The following is a 25641-nucleotide window of genomic DNA, read 5'->3' on the forward strand; positions in this document are numbered from 1 at the left end:
ATAACCTGAAACACTTGGGTTGGGTCCTACCTCAACCACAACTTCTGCCTTGACTTAAGTCTTCGTTGATTTTGACAGCTTTCACCTGCTTTGTCACCTCTTCCACCACCTCGGTGGCTTTAAGCCTCTACAAAACATGACAGCACGATTATGTAATTGCTTATTTAACCATTTTGATGCACAAACGACCCACATTTATTTCCCATGTTATTTCATCCTGGATGCATTTTTCAGTTAAGCATAAAAATAAACATCCAAAAAAGTCATCATTGATTCCATTCTTCACGCCAAACACTGGGGGATATATGATTGTTTTACTATGTTTAAACTTGAGTCAAAAATGACCCCTGCAATATTCTTGAATGAATTTCCACTTGAGTTTTTTCTAAACTACATTTCAAACTAAAAATGAAAAGGTCAAGCCCTGAGGTTTTCTTTTAGGAAAGAGAAGGGACTAACAACCCCAGGGTAATATATATAATGATACTTTCACATTTTGAATGAAAACACACTCACTGATCTAGTGTTGAGATATATATATATATATATATATATATATAGATATATATATATATATATAGATATATATATATATATATATATATATATATATATATATATATATATATATATATATCTCAACACTAGATCAGTTAGTGTGTTTTCATTCAAAATTTGAAAGTATCATAATATAGAGATAGATATATAGATAGATATAGATGTATATATAGATGTATAGATGTATATATGTGTGTGTGTGTATATATAGATGTATAGATGTATATATATGTGTGTGTGTGTATATATATATATATATATATATATATATATATATATATATATATATATACATACATATATATACATATATATATATATATACATCTATACATCTATATATACATCTATATCTATCTATATCTATCTATATATCTATATATCTATCTATCTATCTCTATATTATGATACTTTCAAATTTTGAATGAAAACACACTAACTGATCTAGTGTTGATTTTTAATAGCAAGAACCTGTGTGGATAACTCACACCCACACAAGTACCATCAGTGGAGGTGTAAGGAATAAATAGTACACTTTAAGAATATATATATATATTTATATTCTTAAAGTGTACTATTTATTCCTTACACCTCCACTGATGGTACTCGTGTGGGTGTGAGTTATCCACACAGGTTCTTGCTATTAAAAATCAACACTAGATCAGTTAGTGTGTTTTCATTCAAAATTTGAAAGTATCATAATGAAAAACAAGCTAATTGAGCAAAGCATTGAACTTTGACATTTAATTATTACAGAGAAAATATAATCTAGTATTTAAAAAAAACGACTCACTACTGACAAACAGCTCGTTATGGCGTCGACAAGCTACTCCTTTGTGGTCGTTTTGGCCACATTCTTGACGTTTCCCAGCAGTCTGCGCACGTTGAGGAACTGAAACACACAATGGAAACATTTCTTTTTAAACATAGAGTTATAGGTAACGCAATGTAGCCCATTTGTTAGCAAACATTTTCCGTGTCCATCCACATGGGGCTACATCACGCGAACGAAGCACGATCGCGTCAAAAAGCACTCCTAAAATGAAAACTGGGGCTTCAAAATCCCAAAATGACAACGTACCGAATGCGCTGCATTGTCCTGTGAGAGCTTTATCGGGTATGTCTTCGGTAAATCGTCACTTTTGAGCTGATCTGCAGTCGACTCCCAAACAGACTCCAGGCTCATCCGCCGTTTTAAATAATGGCGGCGATTTGAACTCTAACCTTGGAAATGACGTAACCCTACGCCAACTCGAAATCTGATTGGTCACAGCAACAGTTTTGTCGACGCTCATTTTATGCTGCAGGGCCTCCCGGTCGATTTCTGACCCTGGCAACAAACAATGGCTGAAATGTGATTGGTTAAATGCTTAACTATGAAAACTCACATGTGGAAGCAGTGCAATCAGGGGGAAAGCAATGAAAGGAAGCTGACAGAGAATTTTGAATTATTTGAGTATTCATGGCCAAAATATAATTAACATCAGTCTGTGATTCAGATATATTTTTTACGCCAGCAGAGAAGGCCTTTCAGGCCCTGACAGTCCACCACTGGTATATATATATAGTCATACCTCATCTCATCTCATTTTCTGAACCGCTTTATCCTCATTTGTGTCGCGGGGGGTGCTGGAGCCTATCCCACCTGACTCCGGGCCAGAGGCGGGGGACACCCTGAATCAGTGGCCAGCCGATCGCAGGGCACAAGGAGAAGGACAACCATGTACACACACCCATACCTAGGGGCAATTTAGAATGCCCAATCATGGAATGTGGGATGAAACCAGAGTACCCGGAGGAAACCCACACAGGCCCGGGGAGATCATGCAAACTCCATTCACAGGACCTGAATTTGAACCCAGGACCCCAGAGCTGTGAGGGCAAGACGCTAACCACAGTCATATCTCCACCTATGAAATTAATTGGTTCCAGAACTTTTTCCATAACTTTAAAATTACATAACTTGTAAGAAAGATGTGAGAACCCCACATAACAGAAAATGATCATAAAATTATTTATTAATGTCACGAAATGATAATATTGTATAATCTAACCGCGTTGAAACATGGGAACAAGAGAAAGCTCACGGGATGCAACATAGAGAAAGCACACAAACATGAACACACATTTAATAAACACAGCATTAAGAATTCAAACAACAACAAACATTAACGTTTTATGATTTCTTTGAAATGTAATTTTACACCCATTTATAAGTCACAACTGCTTCTAACCTTTCTGTTGATTAAAATTTTGGGAAAAAACCTACAAAGACGATTGCCTTTGACAACTTTTAATAATGTTTCCAAAATGCAGACAAACGTCGTCACTTTTTCAGGATGTTTTTCGAAGTCAGAAAGTTCGTTTCTCCCCTGTTTTTTTCTGATATGGAAATAAGAACAAGTGAAAAGAAAACACCATAGAGACCTTTTTCCACTAAGACAAAAGAAGTGTTCGTTTTCTAGCATGCAAGTTAAAAAAGTGAGAGCAAACAATTCTCATATTCGACCTCTTTATTGAGTAGTAAGTGAAATAAAAGGAGAACAACCCCTAAAGTACACGACAAAGATTGCTGAAATAAAAAGAGGAAAGCTAATTCTAGTGTAAATGAGTTAAATAAACCGCAGCACATTTTATTTGACGCACGTTTAGCCATCGACAAAAGTGAAAAGGAGTATGTAAAGTCGGGTTCTATCAACATTGGTGAGTGTACCTTCCTACAAACATGAAACATAATAAATACAAGTAAGGTGAATGACTCCCATCTGAATATAGTGGTAGTAACGGTTAAGGAATGTTCTCTTTTCACTAATATAGTAATATCTCACAATATGTTTCTGTTTATAGAGTTAATATATCTTTTAGATCTCGAAGTTCCTTACAGAACCTGCGGGCAATGAATTGAGGGAGGGTGCATAACTTACAAGGGGAGAGGAGAGGAGCACACGAGGAGGGGGTTTAGCAGGACACCTCCATGGTCTGCGGTCCGGTTTGGCGTTCCAGTGCGCCGTTGCTTTCCAGCAGGCTGTTCAAGTTGTGGCGGCTGCGGCTGCTGCTGTCCATGGAGGTGGTGCTCGAAGAAGAGGCGGTGCGTGAGCGGGCCAGTCGAGTCATTCCCGCCGACGGCACTGGTGAGAGGAAGGGGAGAACAAAGATGTTAGTGAGGAGAAAAAAAACACCAAAGCTGGGAAGGTTCGCATTGTCTCATGTGATAGCACTGAAAAAGTGCTGGGTGAAACATGCAAACCATTGGCAAATATGGAGAAAAGAAAAGTGGAAAAAAAAGGTAGGTGGTATCACAAAAACATGTTTTCATCGGAAAACATACCGAGGCGTCACAACCACAAAATCAAGCCGCTGCCGTAGAGTAACGCCGTCAGTTCATGCAAAAAAAAGAGGAAGAACTAAAAAAAAAAATCCATGCTAAAGGATCTAAGTCATCTCGGAAAGGGGATCAATGTGCATCGATGAGTATATGTTGGAAATCCTCCGGTATATTATTTAGAGCAGCGGTCCCCAACCTTTTTCGCAGGGGGAGGGCGACAATTTAAGACAAAAGCATTGCAGGGACGGCATCAAAAAAACGCAAAAAAACTGCCAAGTCTGACGGACCAGCCTCAGGTGGCTTACGGGACTCGGGTGGTTGGGGACCGCTGATTTAGAGAATTTCCGCATATATTGTGCATGCCATTCATCCCCCGGTGGGGTGCTCTGAGGCCATACGGCTGCAAAGTGTTCTGACGGGACAGCTTTTAAGACCCTGGTACCTGATTCGTTGCTCAAGTGACTGAGAAGGACATAGGGAACTGTCGGCCATGGTTTGAGAAGGAAAAAAAGAGGAAGAAAGGTTGAAAAGGCGTTGCTGGTTCTGCTTGGCAAATTTACGACTCACAGACGCAAAAAAAAGAAATCTTAAGTGGAAAATTGACCACCTGCCCGAAAAGCCCACTCTCTGCATTGTAGCCGTTCCCACGGTGTTCACGAGGGAAAGTAAGTAGCTTTCAGAAGCATGCTGAGGTGTTAAGATTTATGATATATGCAGCCTTTCTCAGGGTGGAAACACTCCTTTTAATCTCAGCTAATCCCACAGTGGCATTTGCCGAACAGGAGGAGTCCATGCCACGGCATTTTAAATCGAGCATCAAAGTGTGCCATTCTGGCAGTCACTGCCATTTTGGAACACATTTTGCCACACCTTCAAAATGACAAACTCACAAGACCACACCGGATTAGAGCTTTTTACATACACACACTTTCATAGTATTGACACCCTGAAACTGAACTATAATAAGTGGAAAAACTAAACACCCAATAGGTGTATGGCACAGTTCACATTGAGATTAATGCTAAGTATCGTAGTCGACGCTTTCTACTTCCAGACAGCTTCAATATTCTTGAATCATTCCGAGTGAATACAATTCAGTTACTGTATTTTCTCAGAGGAACCAACCCTTGGAGGCCCCCTTAACAGCGAGAGACACTTGAAAGAAAAGGAAAGCACACCAGAAAAACCCAGAGGGAATGGACCCTATGCACAAATGTATTTTTTTTCCGACGGCTACAGTTATACGAGTACGACAAAACATTTGGTCCTTGCAGAATATCACACCTTACCCAAGTAATTTTGAGAGACAAAATGCTAAACCTATTGCCGTGCATATGGTCCATTGCATTCTTGGAGTGAAGTATTGTTCAGAGTCCACAATCATCACATAAATACTCAAACCTCACCTAGTGAGAGTTATCGGTTCTACCCAACGCTGCAGACGGCAGGGGGGAAATTGCATTAGTGACTGCAAAACATGTTTGTGTTCAGACGTCCTCATTTGTTTTTGCCAAATTCAAAACGCATCGTCAGGACGATTGAGCGACAACAATCCTCTTCAAAAAGCGACATAACACATCGACAGAAAGTGGCGGGAACTCCGCCGTGAGCACAAATACGTCGCTAGGATGGAACTGGAACTGTTTTGAAAAGGATATACTTACTGTAGCCCATTCCCTGAATAAAGTACTTGAAGGCCTCGGCAAGCTTCCCTGGCTGTCGGTGGATAAAGTCAGGGAAATTAGAAGACAAACTGATGAGATGACCCGGGCGTCTCAAAAAGTTCCAAGCCTACCTGCACCACCTGAGGCAGGCCTCCACAATCAGCCATCTACGGAACGGACAGAGAAACACAATCAGATTTTATCAACAACAACGGGCAATGGCACACATGCCAGAAACTAGTAAACACTGGACACAATAATACTATGAGTTCACCTTCAACAGAGTAGTCTTGGTGGGATTTAACCTGGAATTACACTCCACCTGGATAAAAAAAAGTTGACCCATGGGCCATACATTAACTCATACATTTTATTGACAAATACATTTTATAGAAATACATTGTTTTTTTTTAAGTTTTTCAATCACAAAAAAACACTTTTGAACAGCTGCTCCTGAAATAATTGGTCAATTTCTAAAGTTGCTAGTGTTTAATTTACCACAGCATCCACTGCAGGTGACGTGTCACCAACCACCAGCAAGGCGGGGCACCTACAAAGGACAGAAATGCAATCGTAAAAATGTTGAATGCCCGATTGCGATCACGAGCAGCTGGCGTGGACGCTCACGTTAGCGTGTTGACGGTGTCCTCATTCAAACCTACGATGGGCCGTTCGATATCCAGGTCCTGGCGACTGTTTGACATAAACGAGGGAAGGTCAGTTGCCTCGGCAAACTAGTTGTCTAACTACTAGAACATATTGGGCATCGTACTATTGGTAGGAACCACAGAAGAGGGCCAAGTTGTCTTGATTGATGTCCTGGGCAATGTGCAAGCGGTAAGTCTGGATCAGCTCCTGATTCTCGGTTAGTTCGTCCTATGGAAAAGGCAGAGAAATTTGATTGCACCCATTTCAAAAATAGCTCCAAAAGTTTCCCTACCGTGGCTTCGGCAAAGAATGATACGTGTGTGTACTTAATTGGCAAGTGGAAATAAGGTTGGAGAAGAACAGAACGAGTATAATTGTCTTGGACTTTTAACTGTCTAGGGAAATTTAATGAAGTAGGTCATATAAAAGTACCAGATTGGCAAGCCTCCCGTATTAAAATGACTCTGCTTCCATTTTTCGCGATGTTCCGCAAAAACGCTAAAAACGGGGGAATAGTGCAGAAATATTTTTCACAGTATTACCCCGTTTTTTTGTTTTTGCGGTGTTCCGCAAATACTGCGAAAATGCAGGGCAGTTCAGCTAGCCCTAAGAGGTTCTTAACGGCAAGGCTCCCGTATTAAAATAACTATTCCCCTGTGATTTGGTGATTCTTAATGATCCCATTTACTTTGATTTGCTTTGTACCATGTGCTTTTTGCTTTGTTGTTCTGTCTAATCACCCTCTTGGAAATTTCCCAAATACGGGATGAATAAAGTAATCCAATCCAATCCAATTGTTGCGATGATCCGCAAAAAAACGCTAAAAATGGGAGAATACCACAGAAATATATTTAACAGTATTCCCCCGTGTTCCACCAAAAATGAAGAGATTCCTAATGTGGCATAAACTTACACTGCTGAAATGATGCGCCATGACAATATCAACCAGGTTACTGGTCCATCCAGTCAGCTGAAGAGCAGAAGAAAGCAGTTTAATTCAAAAGGTGGCATCAATTTCAACTAACACATCACTAAAGGTTTTGCTTTAAAAAGAAAAATCGAAAAGCATAAAAATGCTCATATTTTATCTTTGTGGACAAAACCATTTAGCTGTGGAAAAAAATTGAAGAGGGTAGCAATGGCTCAAAATAGAAACTAGCCAGCAACAATAACATGGTGTGCCGAGACAGGCGAGGAGAGAATATGGTAAATTATTCAGTTGCTGCAAAGGGTACTGTACAGTCATACAGTCATACTAACTTTTGATGCTGCCCAGTCGATCCAGCCTTCAGCGCATGGGTCGACATTGATGAGCACCAGACCCTCCACCAGCGTAGGATTGTTCAGCTGCAAAAGGGAAGGGCTGCTATCAGATGAAAGCAAGGAGGAGGATTTATTTGCACACACAAGGACGCCGTCTAACTCCTTTGGGGCGATGTGCTCTTGTGAAACTAGTACCAATCTCAGTGCAGTTGAAGATGAGCACAAGGCTTGTCTTCCTCTCTGACAAAAAAAGGTATAGATTGCATTTCTCTTCACTAAAGAAGAAAAAGTCAAGACTAGGCACATCTAGTTCAAGTGGAATTTGCTACTTCATCAGTAAGTGTCGCAATGCCGACAAAAAAATAACTAGAGTGAGATTGGATGCGTGAATTGCCTAAAGTTAATCAACGCCGTAATTTTAAACCTGTCCATCTTAATTTGGATAAATACTGTGTGTGTAGGGGGAGTTGATGAATTAGGAAATCAGTGCTGTCACAGATGTAGCAGTTCCAAGTCATTTTCAGCAAATGGATTTCAGAATCAATTTTGCACTCATTAATTCTTTATCAACTCCCGAGGAGCCGTGATAATCCTTAAGCCAACGCTAGTTATTTCCAACCCTGATCCCCACCTTCTCTTTCATCATTCACTCTGTTTTCAGGAACATCAATGTGAGAACTTACAGCAAAGCGGGTGAGGACGTATGCTCCTGCTCCCACGCCAATGGCAATAACGCTGCTGACCCTGAAGGAAAAGTGGCGTTACCGCTACCTTGACTCAATGTAAACACGTCATTATTAATCAGGCATCATCCGGGGCTCCTCACTTCAGCTGAGTCATCACAGAAGGCAGCATTTCAGCCAACTCATCCATCGTTGGATAGCGGTAGCTAGGGACAAAAGATACAACCTGTCAATTATGAGGACGTGGAACAAATTGGATCATACCAATCCATTGTGCAATTTTACAGAGTAACATGGGTTAAATGTACATGAAATGTAGAAACAGTTTAAAGACTAACAGGGGAAATTGGCCGTGAGCGTCTTATTTAATGCCAGGTAACCTATCCTCCACACCATAACTCATACTTTTTCCAAAGTTTGTTTCTTCTAGGCCACAGGTGTCAAAGTGGCGGCACGGGGGCCAAATCTGGCCCGCCACAACATATTGTGTGACCCGGGAAAGTAAATCATGAGTGCCGACTTTCTGTTTTAGGATCAAATTAAAATGAAGATTATAGATGTATATTATATTTCCTGATTTTCCCCCTTTTAAATCAATAATTGCAATTTTTTCATCCATGTTTTTCTTTGTGTTTTTAGTTCAAAAATCATTTTGTAAAATCTAAAAATATATAAAAATGGTTTCTATTTTCTACTTTAATATGGAACATAATGATTAAAAGAGATTTTCCCTTACTAAGAAAAAAAACTGAAATAAACATTTTTTTTGATCTATAAAAAACGGAATATTCAGGACTTTTTGATCCATTTCTTTTAATCAATTTATTACAAAAATATCTAAATATTATATCTAAAATGGTCCGGCCCACATGAAATCGAGTAGACATTAATGCGGCCCGTGAATCAACCCGAATCTGACACCCTTGTTCTAGGCTTACGCAAAAATAAATGTACCCCCCAAATCTAACTTTTACACCAATGTGACGTTTACTTTTTCAACCTCTTCGTCATGCATTTGGAGCTTCTTGTCAAGTCCAAAAAATATGGTGTATGATATGTACCCGCTGGGGAAGGGAGGCGCGCCCTCCTGCTGGCCAGGTGCATCCACGTGGACGACTGCAAAGTGCTGCATGATCTCCTGCATGTCCTCATAGTTGAACAGAGTGTTGAAGCAGGACTTGTCTGCGGAGGTGCGAGCGTGGGATGGAAATCAGTGAAGCTTTCAAATAAAGTTCAATCACATTCAATTATTATTTCCAAAGTAGAAAGTTCAGCTGACTCACGATTAAGGCCAATGTCGTGATAGGTGAGGATGATAGGTCTGTTGCCCTTGGGAACGCCTCTCATAGTCACATGAAGAACGCCATGAGGAGTCTCAATGTCATGCTCCTACGGGAACATAAAGGAAGGGGCAACAATTATGAACCAATCTTGATTTTAAGAACTACAAATTAGCATTCCGATAATTGTCCCCAATGGCTGTCCTACTGTCCCCTGGTGATCTTCCGAGGAACAATACAAAGAAAAAAATCAGTCTTTTCCGTATACAAAACTGCCAACGGAGCACATTTCTCTCCGTCTCAGCAATTCGCAGCGACAGCTAAGAAGTGTGAAAGAGGATAAGTGGAGAGTCTATAATCACTACCGCACTAAAAGATTGTTACATGCAAGTTGGGGGGGTTACTGTGAGGCATTGAACCCACAAACCTCAGTTTTACAAGAAAGAAATGTTCAAAATATGAAGAATGACATGGCATTATTATGGTGTCAGTTACCATGAAACTTTAACTGGGCTTCATCCACAGAATAAGAGGATACATGATTTAAGTCCCATTTCGGCAAACCATTTGCATATTTAAAGAGATTGCTTTTAAGGATGCAAAGCATGTCCTTCCTCTCCGGCAAGCACCCCCAGTCGGTGCCCTTGAACAAACAAAACCCTGAACGGGGCGAGGAATTTTCACCAAGAGCATTCAAAATCGCAGCGCTTTTACAATGACACTGCAAAAAAATGCTTTGCAGAGACCCGCATTAGTATTCAGGGAGTTCACACCGGTTTGGTTCTATTTATCGTTGACAGACTCGGTCTCACTCTCACGACATCGGAGTCAATAATTTGAGGGACAACGATGATTTGAAAGCGAGGGGGGAGTTCAACCATGCAAAAAAGTGCACACGGGGGAGGACTCTGGCATTCTTTTGAATTTGCCGATACACTGTAAGCTCATTATACAAACAAACATCAGAGAGATCAGCGTGAGTGTGTATTCATGTTGCATCATATGTCCACTGTGAAGGGATTGCGATGGCCCGATCTCAAGGCCAAGAAAGAAAAACACTCAGGGCACACAGAGTACACTCACAGGTGCACACCGCCATATTTCTGTACATAAATCTAGGGAAATTCAGATGACAAACATGGGTTGCAACCTGTACGTGGGTGCTGAAGGTTAGTCGTCAAGGTATCAAGGACAGGGCTGGAGTAATTCCAATGAAAAATAGGTGATGGATGCAGCAACCCTGGTAAACTGACAGCATTTGAAGGAGAGATCTTCAAGTTGTGTGGGTGTTGGCACGGTCTGCTACAGCAAATTACGTGCAACAAAACGACAGAGAAGGCGCATCACTCCATGCCAGCAGCTGGAAGCCACAATCTACCGCTACTAAATATAACCTCAACAAGAGTGAGACACTAAATGAAGACATTTTACGCCACTGAAGAAGCCTTGGGCCTTTTTGTGTATAATGAAACCAAAGTAACTTAAACTGAGTAGATGGAAATTGATCAACTTGTTACAAGCACATACAACCTGCTAAGTTCAAGCGTTTTTGTTTGGAGTCAATGACAGAGTCAAGGGCAAACATAGGTGTGTTTCTTATGATAAATGAGCTCATAAGTCCAAGTTATGTCCCACCAGCAAAATGAGAGAACATGAGGGAAGGGCAGGGGGAAAAAAAAGATGGAATGAAGTAGAGCGTGAAAGCAAGTCGGAGGATCCTGACAAATGCGTGAGTGAAGAGAAGTCTGGTGTGACTAATGGAAACGGAAGGGAGGCATCAATTTAATATATCGTGCCTTCTCCAAAAAACTCATGTTATTAAAAAAGAAAAAAAGAGAGCGCATTTAGAGAGCAAAAGGTTTTTTTTAATGAGAAGGCGGAGGAGGAGGCTTTCCATATCTGTTTACTTGCTGGCATGGTTTATATCAAGAGGCAATATTGATCTTGATGCAGCTCAAATCATTTCCTGTCCAAAAAAAAAAAAAATACAACGCACCATCACGAAGGGGGAAAACGTACTCGGGGTGGGGCTGTTTGTCTGCAGCTCTTGAGGAAAAACGGGTAAAACGTGGCAAAGGCTTTTTTGTTTGTGTGCCTCTTTTGAATAGATTCAGGAGGTTGCTCAGGGTGACCAGAAGGTTAAGACATGAATTTAAAGCGGGTGAGGTGGAGGAAAATACGCACTCTCTTATCAATCCCCCACTTGCCTGTTCACCCCACCCTGATGGGACTAACATCAATCACCCATGAGCGCAGCATTACAGGGCAAAAAGCCTGACCAGTCAGCATCTACCAAATGACACATACATAGTTACTGTAGAGACACAGAAATACAGTAAGACCACGACTAATTCCATTAAGACACTCCCACAATGTTCGCCAAAGGCACAAACACAATCTTTCAACCTGCAGCCTAGTCCATATGTATGTTATCATTTGTATTCTTGGAAGTAGGTGAGCGAATAGCAGGTACATTTCTCGTGTGTTGTTGCTACAGTGTCACGATGTGTGACCTCCCTGCTTCTTTTGAAGATAAAAAAAACCCCAGAATTAACCAACTTGAAACATTCCCAGGTGCTGGGGGTGAAAGAAAAGAAAATGTCACAATTTCAAAAACATGCATTTTGTATCAAGACAGCATCCGACATGACCCCAAACATGCATGACTCTGCTTTTTTAAGGCTCTCAAAAGCAGGCACGTACACATGTAGTTGCAAAAAATAACACACACGCCTCATGATGCTTTATCCTTAACATTTTACAGAGTGAGCAGAGTCCATCTATGGACACGGATATAGACACACCAAAAAAAAAAAAAAAAACCTATAAACTGTCTGTGCTGTCCCTCCCAGGAGGTGACAAGGACCACCAAGAGCTTTGTCCTTCTCACTTGCTATGGCGGAGTCTATGGGGAAATCTTACATGGACCCAACCCAGTCCGAAGCGAAAACCCTGCTTAGGTGCAAGCATCCAGTCAGGTGCATATAAAGAGGCATTTGTCACTCACCACTCCATTCCCAGAGCATGCAATCTGGTCCAGATCCAGAATAGCTGACATTGTTCCTCCACAACGGAGAGTGCTGTGTTATGCTATGCGCGAATGTGAGCTAGGCGGCTTTGAGGAGCTCCGAAAGAAGGAGGGGTAGGAAGCAAAACGGGGAGGTGGGATTGGTGGTAAGTAGCGGCAACGAGACGGAAAGCGGGAGGAGAGCGACGCAGCTGAGGGTGTGAGCGAGAGATGGTAAAACTGAATGAAAGCAGGGGATGCAGATCGACTCGGGGAGGGAGAAAGATGGGCTATGAGACAGAGGAGGGGGAGTGGGAGCAAGCAGACTGTGTTTAGTAGGCACAACGTGTCTGCAGATTCAGCCTACGGTGCATCTAATTGGATTGTGGAGGGTCAGGTGGGTAGAGGGTGGAGCCACGGGGTAAAAGACAGCAGAGACACAGTGTGAGGGAGAAAGATGCAGAGGCCATCCAGGAAAACAGGGAGGCTGCTGACATCATTGAGTCATGTCGACTGACTTTGACGACGAGAACTTGCATCAGCAAAAACGGCTTCTTCGCTAAATCAGCGGTCAAAAAAAATCTAGTTCAGTAGATTATGGAATTCTTAAGATAGATTTTGCATGCTGTTGCTGTGTTACCATCTACCCTATATGGATTTCTTATGGGAAAATGACCGTAAATATGAGAGGATCATCATCATGTAAGGTTTACACCATGGAGTCATTTGCTCAAGACAGTTTAATCTTGAACTCTCAGGTTTGTCCTCTGCAGTTAGAACAGTGGCGTGTCGGTCCTAACTGGCAACCGTCTGCAACCAATCGCAATAGCAAAGGGTGAGTCTAACCAGAAAAACGACGGGCTCTCATTGGTCACACAATGCACTCAATGTTAAACAAGTGGACACCAGAGGGCACGATTTGCCCACGAAAATATTCGGTGGTGTATGGAATTCTTTATATCGACGAGAAGTGAAAGTAAAAGAAAATATCCTTAGTAAAATTTGCTTTGTTTGCTCATCCTGCATATTGCAGGCTCTTTAAATTGACTTTTCAAATTTCAGTGATGTTAATTTAATTTAAAATAATTTCTTATTTACCCAAATGGCATTAACAACCTACTGTAGTGAACTTGCATACTACAAACCAGGAAAAATTGAAGCACACTAGTAATAATAATAATTATAATTTACCTAACGGTTCCCTCTGCTGGACAAAGTTGAATACTACAAGGATACATTTTATCATGGGGCAGGGACAAAAATAAAACTATCCCAAATGAGTGTTAATAATATTAATAGTGTTCATAATAATAATAATAATATGGAATAATTTAGAAATGACTTAAATTACAAGATTTAAGACATAAATAAATATGGACATTTCAAATATGCTGCCACAACATGCTTGCTACAGTGGAACCTTTCTGTCTGCATGAAATGGCCTTGTGTTCTTAAGTAAAGCCCTGCAGTTCCATAAGAGGAGGAAGCCGGTTGGCTGAGTCACGCCAGCTTCCCCAGTCCAGCAGAGACGTCATAAATAGCACAAGACTGCAGCACCACACCCTCTACAGAGGTTGTACACTTTCACTCATCGTTCCTCGCCTTTTCACCCACTGAGGCTGCTTTTAGTATGTAACCATGAATAGAAGCTATGACCTTGCAGTACACCATTTCACAGCATCACAGCAACAGCATTGAGAAATGCATGGGTGATTATTACTCCGCTCCATAGAAGCCGAGTGCTATTGTCCTGTGCTGCAACAACCTTTTCCTTCTTTGGACCGAAATCAGACTCCGCTGGACTACCGTATTTTCCCACTATAAGGTGCACAATCAATCACTCATTTCTTAGTTTTTTCTGCTATTAATTTATACTTTTTTTTAAGTTCCTAAAAATGTGAAAATCCACGCTGAAACTTGTAAGTGGCAGCCACTCTTGCTACTACGACTAAGCACTGAAGAAAAATATATATTTTTTAAAATTTATAATAGGGGTGACCCTACTTCTCAATTTTTTGATTATCATGGCCATGTCTGGCCTACAAGCACCAGATGGTGCTGGAGTAGTAGTAGTATCAGGGGGTTGTGTTTTGTATCCACTAGATGGAGCTGGAGTAGTAGTTGTTGTTAATTTACCAGATCCCATCATATTTTGCCCACTAGAATGGCTTGAACAATAAACAATTTGGACCAACTTGAAATTTCTCAGAACCATTCACAGAAATGCCACAATTTCATCTGTCTATTTTTTTTAAATAAAAGAAAAAAACAGACAAGTAACTCACCTGGCAGTCAAAATCTTGAAAATTGCGTGCATTCTGTAAAAGAAATAAAAAACAACAATAGCAAAAATTATAAACAATCATGTCAGTTGAAATATTAAAAAAGTGAAGTAAACAAAGAAGCTTCAACTTTTATCAAGCCTTCCTAAGACTAATCATAATTTCAAGGGTGTCATTTTAGTAATAAACATCATAACCACTAGTTATGTTACTCTGTTAGTAGATGGTGAATTAGAAACAATACAAATGTTTTTCCATTATAATATCCTATTTATTGGTGTTTTTTTTCAGAGGATGGGAACAAATTAATTTGTATTTAGTTTATTTCTATGGGAATGGGATTGATTTGAGATACGAGTAAATCGACATACGAGCTCAGTCCCGGAGCGCTTTAAGCTCGTATCTCAAGGTATCACTGTAATTATCTCATTCCCAGCTTGTCTTTCAAAGAAGATTGGCATGCAGCCTAGTGATGGAAGTGCTCCCCTGGCTTAGTCATCTAAGCCACCAGAGAGGTCAGTGCTTATACTATACATTAAGCTCCTCCACTCTCAGGCATGGTGGTGCTTGTGAAAAATCAGATGCAGTGCACGACAAAACTTCATGGGGTCCCCAAGACAAACAATTTTTAAACAAAGCCATAAACATTGCCAAAATGGAGGAAAATTGTTTGCTTTTTTTAAATACATTTTTGATTTGTCCCTGCTCAAGTGAATGGGGAAAAAAGAGAGAAAAAAATCGCCCCACTTTTGGCTTTTATTTTTTCTTCTGAAATGTTGAGGCTATAAATAATTCACTCTGATGAAATGTACTGCATACTATGAATTTTTGGTGTATTAATGTACGCATTTGAAGGAGAGCACTATTTGTGGCTTTAACAATACGTACCCATGCGTTTATGGAGCATGTGCTTTATTCAAGAGTTGCATGTTAGGTAGATTAGCCAGGTGTTATCAACCAACAGCCATTTTCAGCAACGCACCTTATTGGTCAGGAGAGGCTTGATCTCAGTCAACTGTACATCCTGAAGCTCATCCATTATCCTTTCCGATCAACGTGATTTGCTTTAACAAAAGAGAAAAAGGACAAACAAATCATGACTCAAAATATTGCAAATTTTGTGTAATACTCAAAAGTTTGAACAGGTTTTCAAACATGCATGAGTCCAAAGGTAACAACGATTAAGCCTCAACATCTAAACCACGGAACAGGTTGTCTTATTTCTTTTTCCCCACCATGTGCCACTTTAAAAACAATTTGCTATGGAAGTATCTCCCTAATGATCAACATTAAAATGAACTGCAGTAGTGTAGTAGACCCACATGTTCAAATAACCCCATTTCCAATACAACAAACATTACTACACTGCTTAAAATAACCACTGTGGAAAATATAGGAAAATAAATCCCGTATTTACTCGCCTAAAAGCCACCCGCGCGTATGAGCCGCACCCAGAAAAATTGTTGAATTTGACAATTTCTCGCGTGTAAGCCGCCCTGATTCACAATTTTCACCACCATATTCATGGTTTTAATAGGAAGTACAAATGTGTTACTTTGAAGGGAAACTCTTAATTAAAATCATCGCATGTGGTATTTCTGAGATACTGCATGAATCAAAAGCATATTATTAGTGTCAATATCATAAGTGATTATGCCTGTCTTTGTAAATGCAAAATACCAAATGATTCAATTTGAAAAAAATAAATAAGTATCTTGATGAGAACCTGATGCTTTTTAATGACAGAAATTACAGCCGCTGTAAACTGAAAACACTCCAACCTCATTAGTTTTCCTGCTGAAGGTTGGACTTTTGTCTGTATTCATAATTAGCAAACAAGATCGGACATCCCAACATCTGTCTACACTACTCTGCCCTGCTTGTTGGACGAGGAGTAGAAGTGCTATTGATTTCCCGGTCTTTGCTTTGGAGAAAGGCTCATCTGGCACAAAAAGGCATGGAATCGCCTTTCTTCTTGGTTAGTTATTGCAAAAGCAAGATTGAGTCAATACCCTTCTTGAGACCTCCACCAATCAATCACACGAGTCTGTGACTGATTTCACACTAAAAATAAATATATATAAAAAATGAAGGTTATCACATGGTCAAACAATTAGTGATTTTTTTAACCAACCTCAGGCACAAAATGACCTTGAAGGCTGATTGGGAATAGCAGCTAAGAAACAACATTGGACAATAATTTCAGTGTCTTTTCCCCCCTAACCTCCTTTGTTCTCTATTAACCAGAACAGATGAGAGCCCTTGATGACGCACAAATGTGGTCAGAGGTCATTCTGCTCATGTAAGGGACTGTGTCAGTACCCTGAAAGAAACACAAAGAAAGCCACAGGACACAATCCTATGATCACATAAAACAACCCCACCAAAAAAACATGCATGGCTGTGAGGGAAAACAAGACCGACAAAATCCTTGCTGACAAATCCGGCTAAACGGCGGACTAAATAATATTTAGACAAGTGAACAAGGAATAAAGAACAACAAATACTACGCATGCTTGAGCAGATTGGCCAGATCAATCCAACACTTCCTTATGCTGTTTCTAAAAGTGCAGTGGTACCACATAATAATGAACTGTAAAACAATCTCGCTTTTAGGGACAAGCAAGTGTTCTTAGCCAAAGAGACTGACTTGAAGTTTATCTTCCTGAGGAATCAAGCATAAATGTGTATACTAATGATAATAATAAACCTGACATCCCCTCGACAAAGAGGTTGCTCCACTGTTGAGCATGTTCAGCCGTCGTCATGGAGACTAAGCTTGTTGCTGATGTTTATTCTAAGATGGGATATCCCCGGGGGAAGATGCGAGGCAAAGAGACGAGGGCAATAGATTGCGGTCGGAATTAGGAATGAATACAGCTTTGCTCCGTGGAGCATGCGTCAGTGGTGACATTTTGCATTCACGGAGGCTCAAGTGAGTCATGGGAAGCCAAAGCAATTGATAACAAAGCGTAGTCTCGCTGCAAGGAAACATCAGCAATCGGCGAGGAGGGAAATCGCATTTAGAATTTACACTCCGAGTGGTTGTCTTATCTTAACCACGCCATTAGTGGCAATACAAGAGCTAATGATGTAGAACATACCCTAGTGGCCTTGACTACGGTACTATCTGCAAAAGCGAATCTCTCCTAAACACGGTTACACCACTGTTTGCTCCCCACAGCGGTGTCACTTTTATAATGTAAGTGAAAGCATTAACCTTCTTCTTGATATTCTCCCTGCAGTCATTCCATTGGACATATTGCCAAGGCAATAAATCTTTTTTTTTCTCCATCAGCAATCAGAAAAGAAGGTTGTTTATGGAAAATATATTGAGTGGGTCTACTAATTTCATAAGTGAAATAAGAGAAACCATGGGTGACCTCCGTTTGTCATCACTGCCAACATGGATTTGGTTTAATTACAGAGAAATGGAATGACCTATATTCAAAAATCTCTTGGTACACTGTCAGGAAGCTAACCGTCTATCCATCCATCTATTCGTTCTGCATATCGCTTATCCTGACACGGGCATGGCTGGACTTGAGCCAATCCCTGCTGACTTTGAGAGAAAGGTGGAGTAACAGTAAACAGTTTTACAGTCCATTTCAGAGGATATTATTTTCCCTCAATTAAAAGTCATTAGTTTATTTATTTATTTCCCAAATATGGGATGAATAAAGTTATCAATCCAATCCAAGTGTTTTTGCCAGGATTTTCAAATCAAAGACAAAGTGCAGGAGAGAAACTAAAGAACACAAGTGAAAGATAAAAAGACAAGAGCATGAAAAGATCAAAAAATAAACTTAAATCATTAACAATATAGAAAAAAATGACAGAAAATCAAAGAAAAATCAATGCAAACACGCTCTTGCGTTACATTTTGGAGGGTTTCAGCAGGAAATATGTCATCCTCCACTTCCCTTTTTTATGGGCTAGATTTTTGTACCAAAAAATCCCTAACAAAAGAGCCCATGTATGTCTGTGCACAACTGGAGAATTAGCAGAAGTAGACTTCACACCACAAAGAAAAGTAGGCCAGAACAAATTCCACAGATGCTGCTGCTGCCAACTGATGATAAAGCCAACGGGTATGTCATCTTTTTCTTTTTGCAATCCTGAAACAAATTATCAGTGCACTTCTGAGGCGGCGTCCATTTTATTGGAAATGAATATCATCAATACGTCATCTCAGGTCAACTAACTTCTGTGACAATTTTCTTTGGTAAACGGTAGCCAAATAGAGGGTGAAGGCAAGGAGCATGACTATAAACTATTGTTAATCTTGCAATTTAGGATTTTTGTGACGACATGCTGGCTGATCCCTTTTCTTCTTCTGACAGCATAATAAAAATGATTAAATATCCCTCTGATGTCTTTTTCTACTCGCCATCAACTTGAACGGTCTATTCTTAACTGGTATTGCCTTTGAAACTAAAAACAGGTCCTCACAGACTGTAGCCGTCTTTAGTATCTTTTGTTTGGGAGTGCAAAACTAAGCAAGCAAGACAAAAATCATATGCCTAACTGCTCATTTCTGTTTTACACCAACAAACACATTACAGAAAACAAAATTCTATTTCTGCATCCTCACCCTCTTGCTACTGTGACAACGTAATTTCCCGAATAGGGGATGAATAAAGTTATCCAATCCAATCCAAAATACAAACCACATAAGAGCCCACACAGACAGGTGGAGTGAGATTGAGGCACATGTTTTAACAAGGGCAGTTGGATCTTTTTATAGGGGACATCTTAAAGTGACTGCCCATCCATAAAATGATAAATGTGTTGGGGGGCCAGTCTGGCTTATTAAAGCCCTACAGTATAAATTCAGACCGAGCATTTGCAGCACCAACATGTCTGCACACATGGATCTCTAAAACGATGACACGTTTATGGCTCATTGATCAATAATTAATTAATCTCACATACAGCTATTACGTACACACCTCAGTGAAAGCACTTAAAATCTCCATCTGGTCTACTCCGTTCATATGAACCAAATTTAAAACATATTGATCTGGAATTCGTTCTTAGACCAAAACGATTTTTCTCGGTTTATTATTTTTTTTAAATCTTTCTATCATTTTTCAAAATAGGCAACATTTGCATCCATGTTCCAGTTTGTATATCTACTAGGCTGCAACTAAATGCCTTGTATTCTGCTATATTTGAGTTGAGCATGCTATTTACATCAGCATGCTGCTGAATGTTAAAACGTCAGTAATGACCAGTTGTTTCTAGAACAGCTGAAGCAGCCAGGAAACACCCTGAACTGGCTGTCAGCCAATCGCAGGGGAAAAGGAGAAGGATAACCATTCACACACACTCATACCTAGGGGCAATTTAGAGTGTTCAACCAGCCTACCATGCATGTTATTGGGATGTGGGAGGACACCCACGCAAACCCAGGGAGAACCTGCAAACGACACAGAAAGGTCCGGAACCCACCGGGGAATTGAAACCTCAAATCTTAGACCAGTGAGGCGGACGTGTTAACCACTCTTCCACAAAAAATGTCATCACTAACACTTGACATGACCTCAACTATAAATACTACTGGCAGGATCAAGTACTCAAATTTCAGTCCAGGCACAGGTAATCAATCAGAAAAACACGTATATACTATACACATCCCTAAGCATGCATCTTGTATTGACTTGCACTGGCGTATTTCCATCCACCTTTAATCATAACACATGCTATATATCTTTATATGTACACTTTGCGAGCTTGGAATGGTGGGCACATATTATAAAGATCATTACCACTGGGATAAAATGGCTTTCTTGATAAATATGCTGTGACAAGTCAACAAGAGGTGTGAGGCCAACTGAATGAAGCTGTCTTGTTCGCTGGCTATAAATAAGAGCGAATGGCCTGGCACTACTGGCAATTGACTCAGGGCTCGTAAGAATGGAACTACACCTACTCCAAGTCAATGCAGTGTACAAAAAGGTGCTTTTCTATAACACGCTACTCCATATTTTGAGAAGGATTTCCCTCTCTGAGCAAAGTCAGCAAAGCACAGATAAACCGAAGCATTTTTATAAGCACGATAGGACTTTGACTGCTTCAATGGCTGTTTCTATCTAATGAAAACTCTCAACAAATGGGGAGTACGGCTTTTTTACCATGGCAAATGTCAAATACACAATGCATAACAACTACCCAATCGTCAATCATGTGCATTTAGTAGAATCAACACTAAGGTGTGTATCCACTAAGTTCAGTGCAGGTGGGAAGGAACTGCAGTGACAACTTATTTTTCCAAAACAATTTACAAAGGAGACACAGTACCTTTATCATGTGCATCTGAGCTATTTTCAGACATTTTTAAATGCTAATGCTATTCTAGCCAATCAAATTATTATGCAGGGTGACAAAAACATGTTCTGAATTATTTTTTAAATATAAACTGTTTGTAGAAAATTGAAATTTCCAGCAGCTTGTGCAGATCCCATGATCCTTTTATGTATTTTTTTTTCAAGAGAGCAATGGGTTTTGTCTCAGTTGCATGTTTTGCACCCTGACTGTGTTTACTGCGTCATGGTACATTAGCCAGTTACATGCTGCTATGTCATTTAAATCCATGGACTCAAGTCCACGCGGCCAACTGCGGAAAAATCAAGGCGAAAGAGTTCCAAGCTGATTCCTGATGAGCTAAATTTTCCAGAACAGACTTGGTGGAAACGAAGCCATTGCAGAATATAAAATGAGAGTTTAGTCTCCTATCAAGCATATGAGAACTCTTCCAGAGTAGGAAATAGCTTATGAAGGCCACGTTCTTCAGTGAGAGGGGCCAAAGGGCAGCATCGGCCTCACACGGTGGACTGAAACGTTCAAAAACTGCATAAAACATGAACACAGCTCAGAAACATGAAAGGTCGTGTGCAGGGCTTCAATTTTTGAAAGCCCAGCACATCCTACCACGTGTCAGCGTCAAAATCAGCACCCAGGGGTATGCTGCCTCACAGGAGCACCACCTCAGCTAATGGAGCCGATCCATGTGGTCAGCGTGCCTGTCATAAAAGCTAAAGAACCGACAACTCAATCTTCCTGAGAAAGAGAAGGGTGGCTCCTTTGACGGCACCCCTCTCAGATGTCCGCCGTGGAGGTCGACGGTGTCCTTGGCAACACCCCCCTGCCCTCCGCTGATTGTGTTGCCGGGATCGTATGACCTTTTTCACCACTACGGTGAATGTAGTAGTGCTGTGAAGAAGTATTAGCCCTCTTCTCAGATCTTTTATGTTTTGTTTTATATTCTTGTCTCATCTCAGCAACCTTTGAGACATTGTCATATCTACAAAACAGGAATAAATACCACAGCAAACAAGCATAATTACACAGTAGATGATGTTTTCAATATTCTTCTTACCAGCCATTCCTGCCCAAAATCGACTTTCCGCTTTATAATACGCTTTAATCCTGGTAATGCATCATGTGCATTTTGTAATGCCTGTTCAAACACAAGTATGATATGGCAATGCTTTCAGTTAACATTTGCACTTCAGTGGTAATAACACTAAGAGCTCACCGGATTGACTGGCTTTCATTTTACTAAATTAGAGCTGCACTTTAGCAATTGATTCAATGTTTTGATTATTTTACAATTAATGGGACAAAAGGGAATTTCCATTAGGTCATTTAAAATTAAAAAGGCAGAAAATGTGGGGGGGAAAGGATTGGTCCGCAACACGGAAGAAAACAGTTTGGTTGTTTTCCAAAGTAACACCATTAAACAAAGATTATCAGTCCGCTTTCTTGGCGGACTGTAGTAAACTCTCAAAATTTACTGGTGAGAAGTTCAACGTGGTTAATTTTAGATGAATTTAGCCTTGCAAGCAAAACAGTCCTGCCTGATTCATACATTCACCTCAGACATTAAACTGGGTCTCTATAGTTGTCAACAATTGTCGATCTGCTAAGCTAAATGCTAACATGGTAAATGTGAATGGCATTTGTAAAATAGCCATTTGCACACTTTGATGGCTCTACTATTGCAAATTAAAATCCCAGTTTAAACAAAAACAAATGCAAAAAAGTAAATAGTATGATAATTTATATTCACGATATTTACGTATGGAAACCACATCATAGTATTTCTACATGCTGTTGTCTCATTTCACTTACTTGAATGGATTCAAAGCTTAAACAAAATTGACTATTCCAGTGAATTCTTAATAAGTTAAGCATATTAGAAATTAGAAAGGCCTGATATAGGTAGGGAGCCGGCAGTAGTATTTTTCTTTTTTAAATTGATTGCATGCACTCGACGTATACGCTAGCACATCATGACGTGGCCATTACAATTTGCACTTATGTCAAACTAAATTAGGTTGCAAGCGACCATAAAACTTAAAATATTAACTGCACCATACGTTTTATATAATAAACAACCAAGAAAAGAGCAGCTCCTAGGATAAGGCAATAAGGTGCTCCTGCTGTGTAAACAAAAGGCTGGGTAATAGAAAGTCCAGAAGGACTTTTCTGTCAATTGTTAGCCAGTGTGAACAATGGGAGTGTTGTGAATGACAACATATTTCTTCTGCAGGTTGTTGATTGTCAAAACTGAGGTCAGGCTCTCCTGATCATGTGACCAATGAAGGATTTGTGGGAGATGAACACCAGACTAAGACGTGTTCGAAAATAGAGGCTAGTCTATAAAATAGATATTATAGTATCCTGACAGAAAAGAAATCTTCATCATCATCAGAAACTACATTTTCTAAGCAGCTGATCATCAGCGACCAGTTTTAATTATTTGTGAACGGCACCGCAAAGTAAAATTCTCAGTGTAACCAACGCTTTTGTGGCAACTTTTGATTCCATTTTACCAATGCCAGTTTTATTTCTTTTTAAACCTGATCGCTTCACTTGCGGTATCGAGAAGGAAAATCTAGTTTGCCCGCCATTGCTCATTCAAAAAGATATTTACACAAAATATAGGAAACCAATCATCAAATTACTTCATATCGCAACATCCGACTTCCCAGCTCTACTGATGAGAGTTGAATTTGGCTGCTTAGGTGCAGGTCTACTTTTTATAATTTCATTCATTCATAAATATATCCTACAGATTAATAATAAAACGCTATAGTAATATGTAGTAATAATATGTTCCCCTGTCTTTATGAGGCCATTTTATTAAATGACCAAGCATAGTAACTTGCCCTTTTAAAGCTTAATAGTTTATAACAAAGTTCTTAAACTACTTATTCTAAAATATCCATTTCATACATGCAAATTGCAAACACATGCCGGTTTACTTCCTACCTATGTGACCTTCCACGTGCAACCAGTGACATTGTCCTCCACAATCTGCTGATAATGCAATGTAAATTTAAAAGAATTTAATTATTAATGCTTAATATGCCAACCCGAACTGTCACATAGAAACATCGAAGGCACAGATTTTGTCAGAGTAACTTCTCAAAAGACACCATTAAAAGACAAGAGAGCTAACCCAAAGTCTAGGCCTAGTTTACGTATTTCAACAATTGATCAACACTAGTTTCAGAAAACTCAAATGAACACTTGGGAAAAAAATGCTAACACCCTATTCTATTGCTCTACACATTACTCCGTTTCAAAAATGTAAATTCAGAAAATGTATTCCATATTCCGTGAACAAATTTTAACACGGACGTACGCATTTAACGTACCATGCACATGCTAGTCGCCATACGTATTTTACTATGTAATAGCGAAAGCGCACACTTCACCATATTATGTCATGGCTTTAGATAAATAAATAAAAATACAAGCGTACGCTTCCTTTATTTGGCGAGAGAAGACAAAGTAAGGCTTAAAAAAAGTGGCGACACGGTGTGCAAAGGGAAGCTACATAGGCAGCAGCACGGGGAACTCATTTCATTCAAAGTGCAGCAGCAACCACCTCGCTTACGTTCTTTTAACTTAATAGAAGATGCATATTTTTGCTTTACAGCAGCATCGGCGGCGCCGGCGGCGCCGATGACGGTCACGACTCGTCCGTCCATGACAGCAACACCAGAACAGGTTGGAAAAATCCGGCGAACCGATGAATCCCCCTTTCGACACATCTGTAAATACTATACGACTAAGGCAGAACGCGGGAACGCCGAGGCGAGACTTACCTTGATGACGACGGATGAAATAGTTTTTAGTCGAGTCCGCTGATGGCTTTGATGTCGAAAAGAGGAAAAGAGATGAGGCTGGATAAACGCCAAATGTAAAATTCGCCGCACTCGACTCGGTTGCCGCTTCCTCTGCTCCAACTCGTATTTCGACGTGATTGTGGGCGGAGCGTAAGGTTGCGCTGGAGACGAAGCGAACAGCCAATCAGAAGAGACGCTGCGTAGCAGAGACAGGAAGACAAGATAGAGGTCATACTCTGCTCCTAATACCGACGACCACAAAATGCTGTCCTAAACTGCACTTTTTTATAAAGATTATTGCTTTTGTTGGGGGAACAGATCATAAAATAGTGTTTACTTAACAAATACGATTTGTCCTCATTTTTGAATGTAGTTTTGTTTCGCGAGCCACTTCGCACCTCCCACGCTGAAGCATAGTAAAATAGTCAGAGGCAGAGTTAACCCTTTACAGGGAGTCATTTTGTAACTCATTGGCCGCCATTGACATCGACAGACGTCCAATTATTTTGACTGGGAGGGAAGCAATGAATATGAAAGATGGGGGGCTTTGGAGTTTGATCATCGTGGTCAATGACAAGCAATGAGTGAAATACAATGTAATTAAAAATATTAGTTATTGGGGGCCATAACCAATGTATATCTGGTTCATAAACATTTAATTTGGAACGGTATTCATTCATAAAATGTGCACATAGATGTAGAGTCGTTTCCTTGTTTTTACAATGAAAAAGAAAATAATACTCCCTATACTGTTAAAATAATAATTTTTAGTACACTCCAATAAAAATT

The 25641-nt window shown here is 40.1% G+C and overlaps 1 protein-coding gene across 3 annotated transcripts; it reads right to left on the bottom strand.

The window, feature by feature from the left end:
* Positions 1-3053: 3053 nt before the first annotated feature.
* ndrg3a (ndrg family member 3a) lies at positions 3054-25000 on the bottom strand. 3 transcript variants are annotated; one of them, XM_077602811.1, is made up of 17 exons: positions 24832-25000; positions 15693-15774; positions 14714-14746; positions 9425-9530; positions 9203-9323; positions 8285-8347; positions 8142-8202; positions 7456-7542; positions 7109-7165; positions 6320-6423; positions 6175-6240; positions 6046-6097; positions 5822-5869; positions 5679-5714; positions 5548-5599; positions 4326-4364; positions 3054-3686 (listed from the first exon to the last, which is right to left on the bottom strand). In XM_077602811.1, the coding sequence occupies exons 2-17, from the start codon at positions 15747-15749 to the stop codon at positions 3517-3519; spliced, it is 1152 nt and encodes a 383-aa protein (XP_077458937.1). In that variant the 5' UTR covers positions 15750-15774; positions 24832-25000; the 3' UTR covers positions 3054-3516. The 3 variants fall into 3 exon arrangements, with proteins under 3 accessions (XP_077458937.1, XP_077458938.1, XP_077458939.1); XM_077602812.1 differs by lacking the exon at positions 4326-4364; XM_077602813.1 differs by lacking the exons at positions 14714-14746; positions 15693-15774; positions 24832-25000 and adding an exon at positions 12429-12767.
* Positions 25001-25641: the final 641 nt, after the last annotated feature.

This window comes from Stigmatopora argus, chromosome 6 (genome assembly GCF_051989625.1).
Source record: "Stigmatopora argus isolate UIUO_Sarg chromosome 6, RoL_Sarg_1.0, whole genome shotgun sequence".
Taxonomy (NCBI): domain Eukaryota; kingdom Metazoa; phylum Chordata; class Actinopteri; order Syngnathiformes; family Syngnathidae; genus Stigmatopora; species Stigmatopora argus.

Coding starts and splice junctions, on each gene's coding strand:
- ndrg3a (XM_077602811.1), bottom strand. CDS start 15,749: ATGGATGAGCTTCAGGATGTACAGTTGACTGAGATCAAGCCTCTCCTG. Junction 6,241..6,319: donor TTCTGTGGTTCCTACCAATA/GTACGATGCCCA, acceptor TATGTCAAACAG/TCGCCAGGACCTGGATATCG. Junction 6,098..6,174: donor GACACCGTCAACACGCTAAC/GTGAGCGTCCAC, acceptor TGTCCTTTGTAG/GTGCCCCGCCTTGCTGGTGG.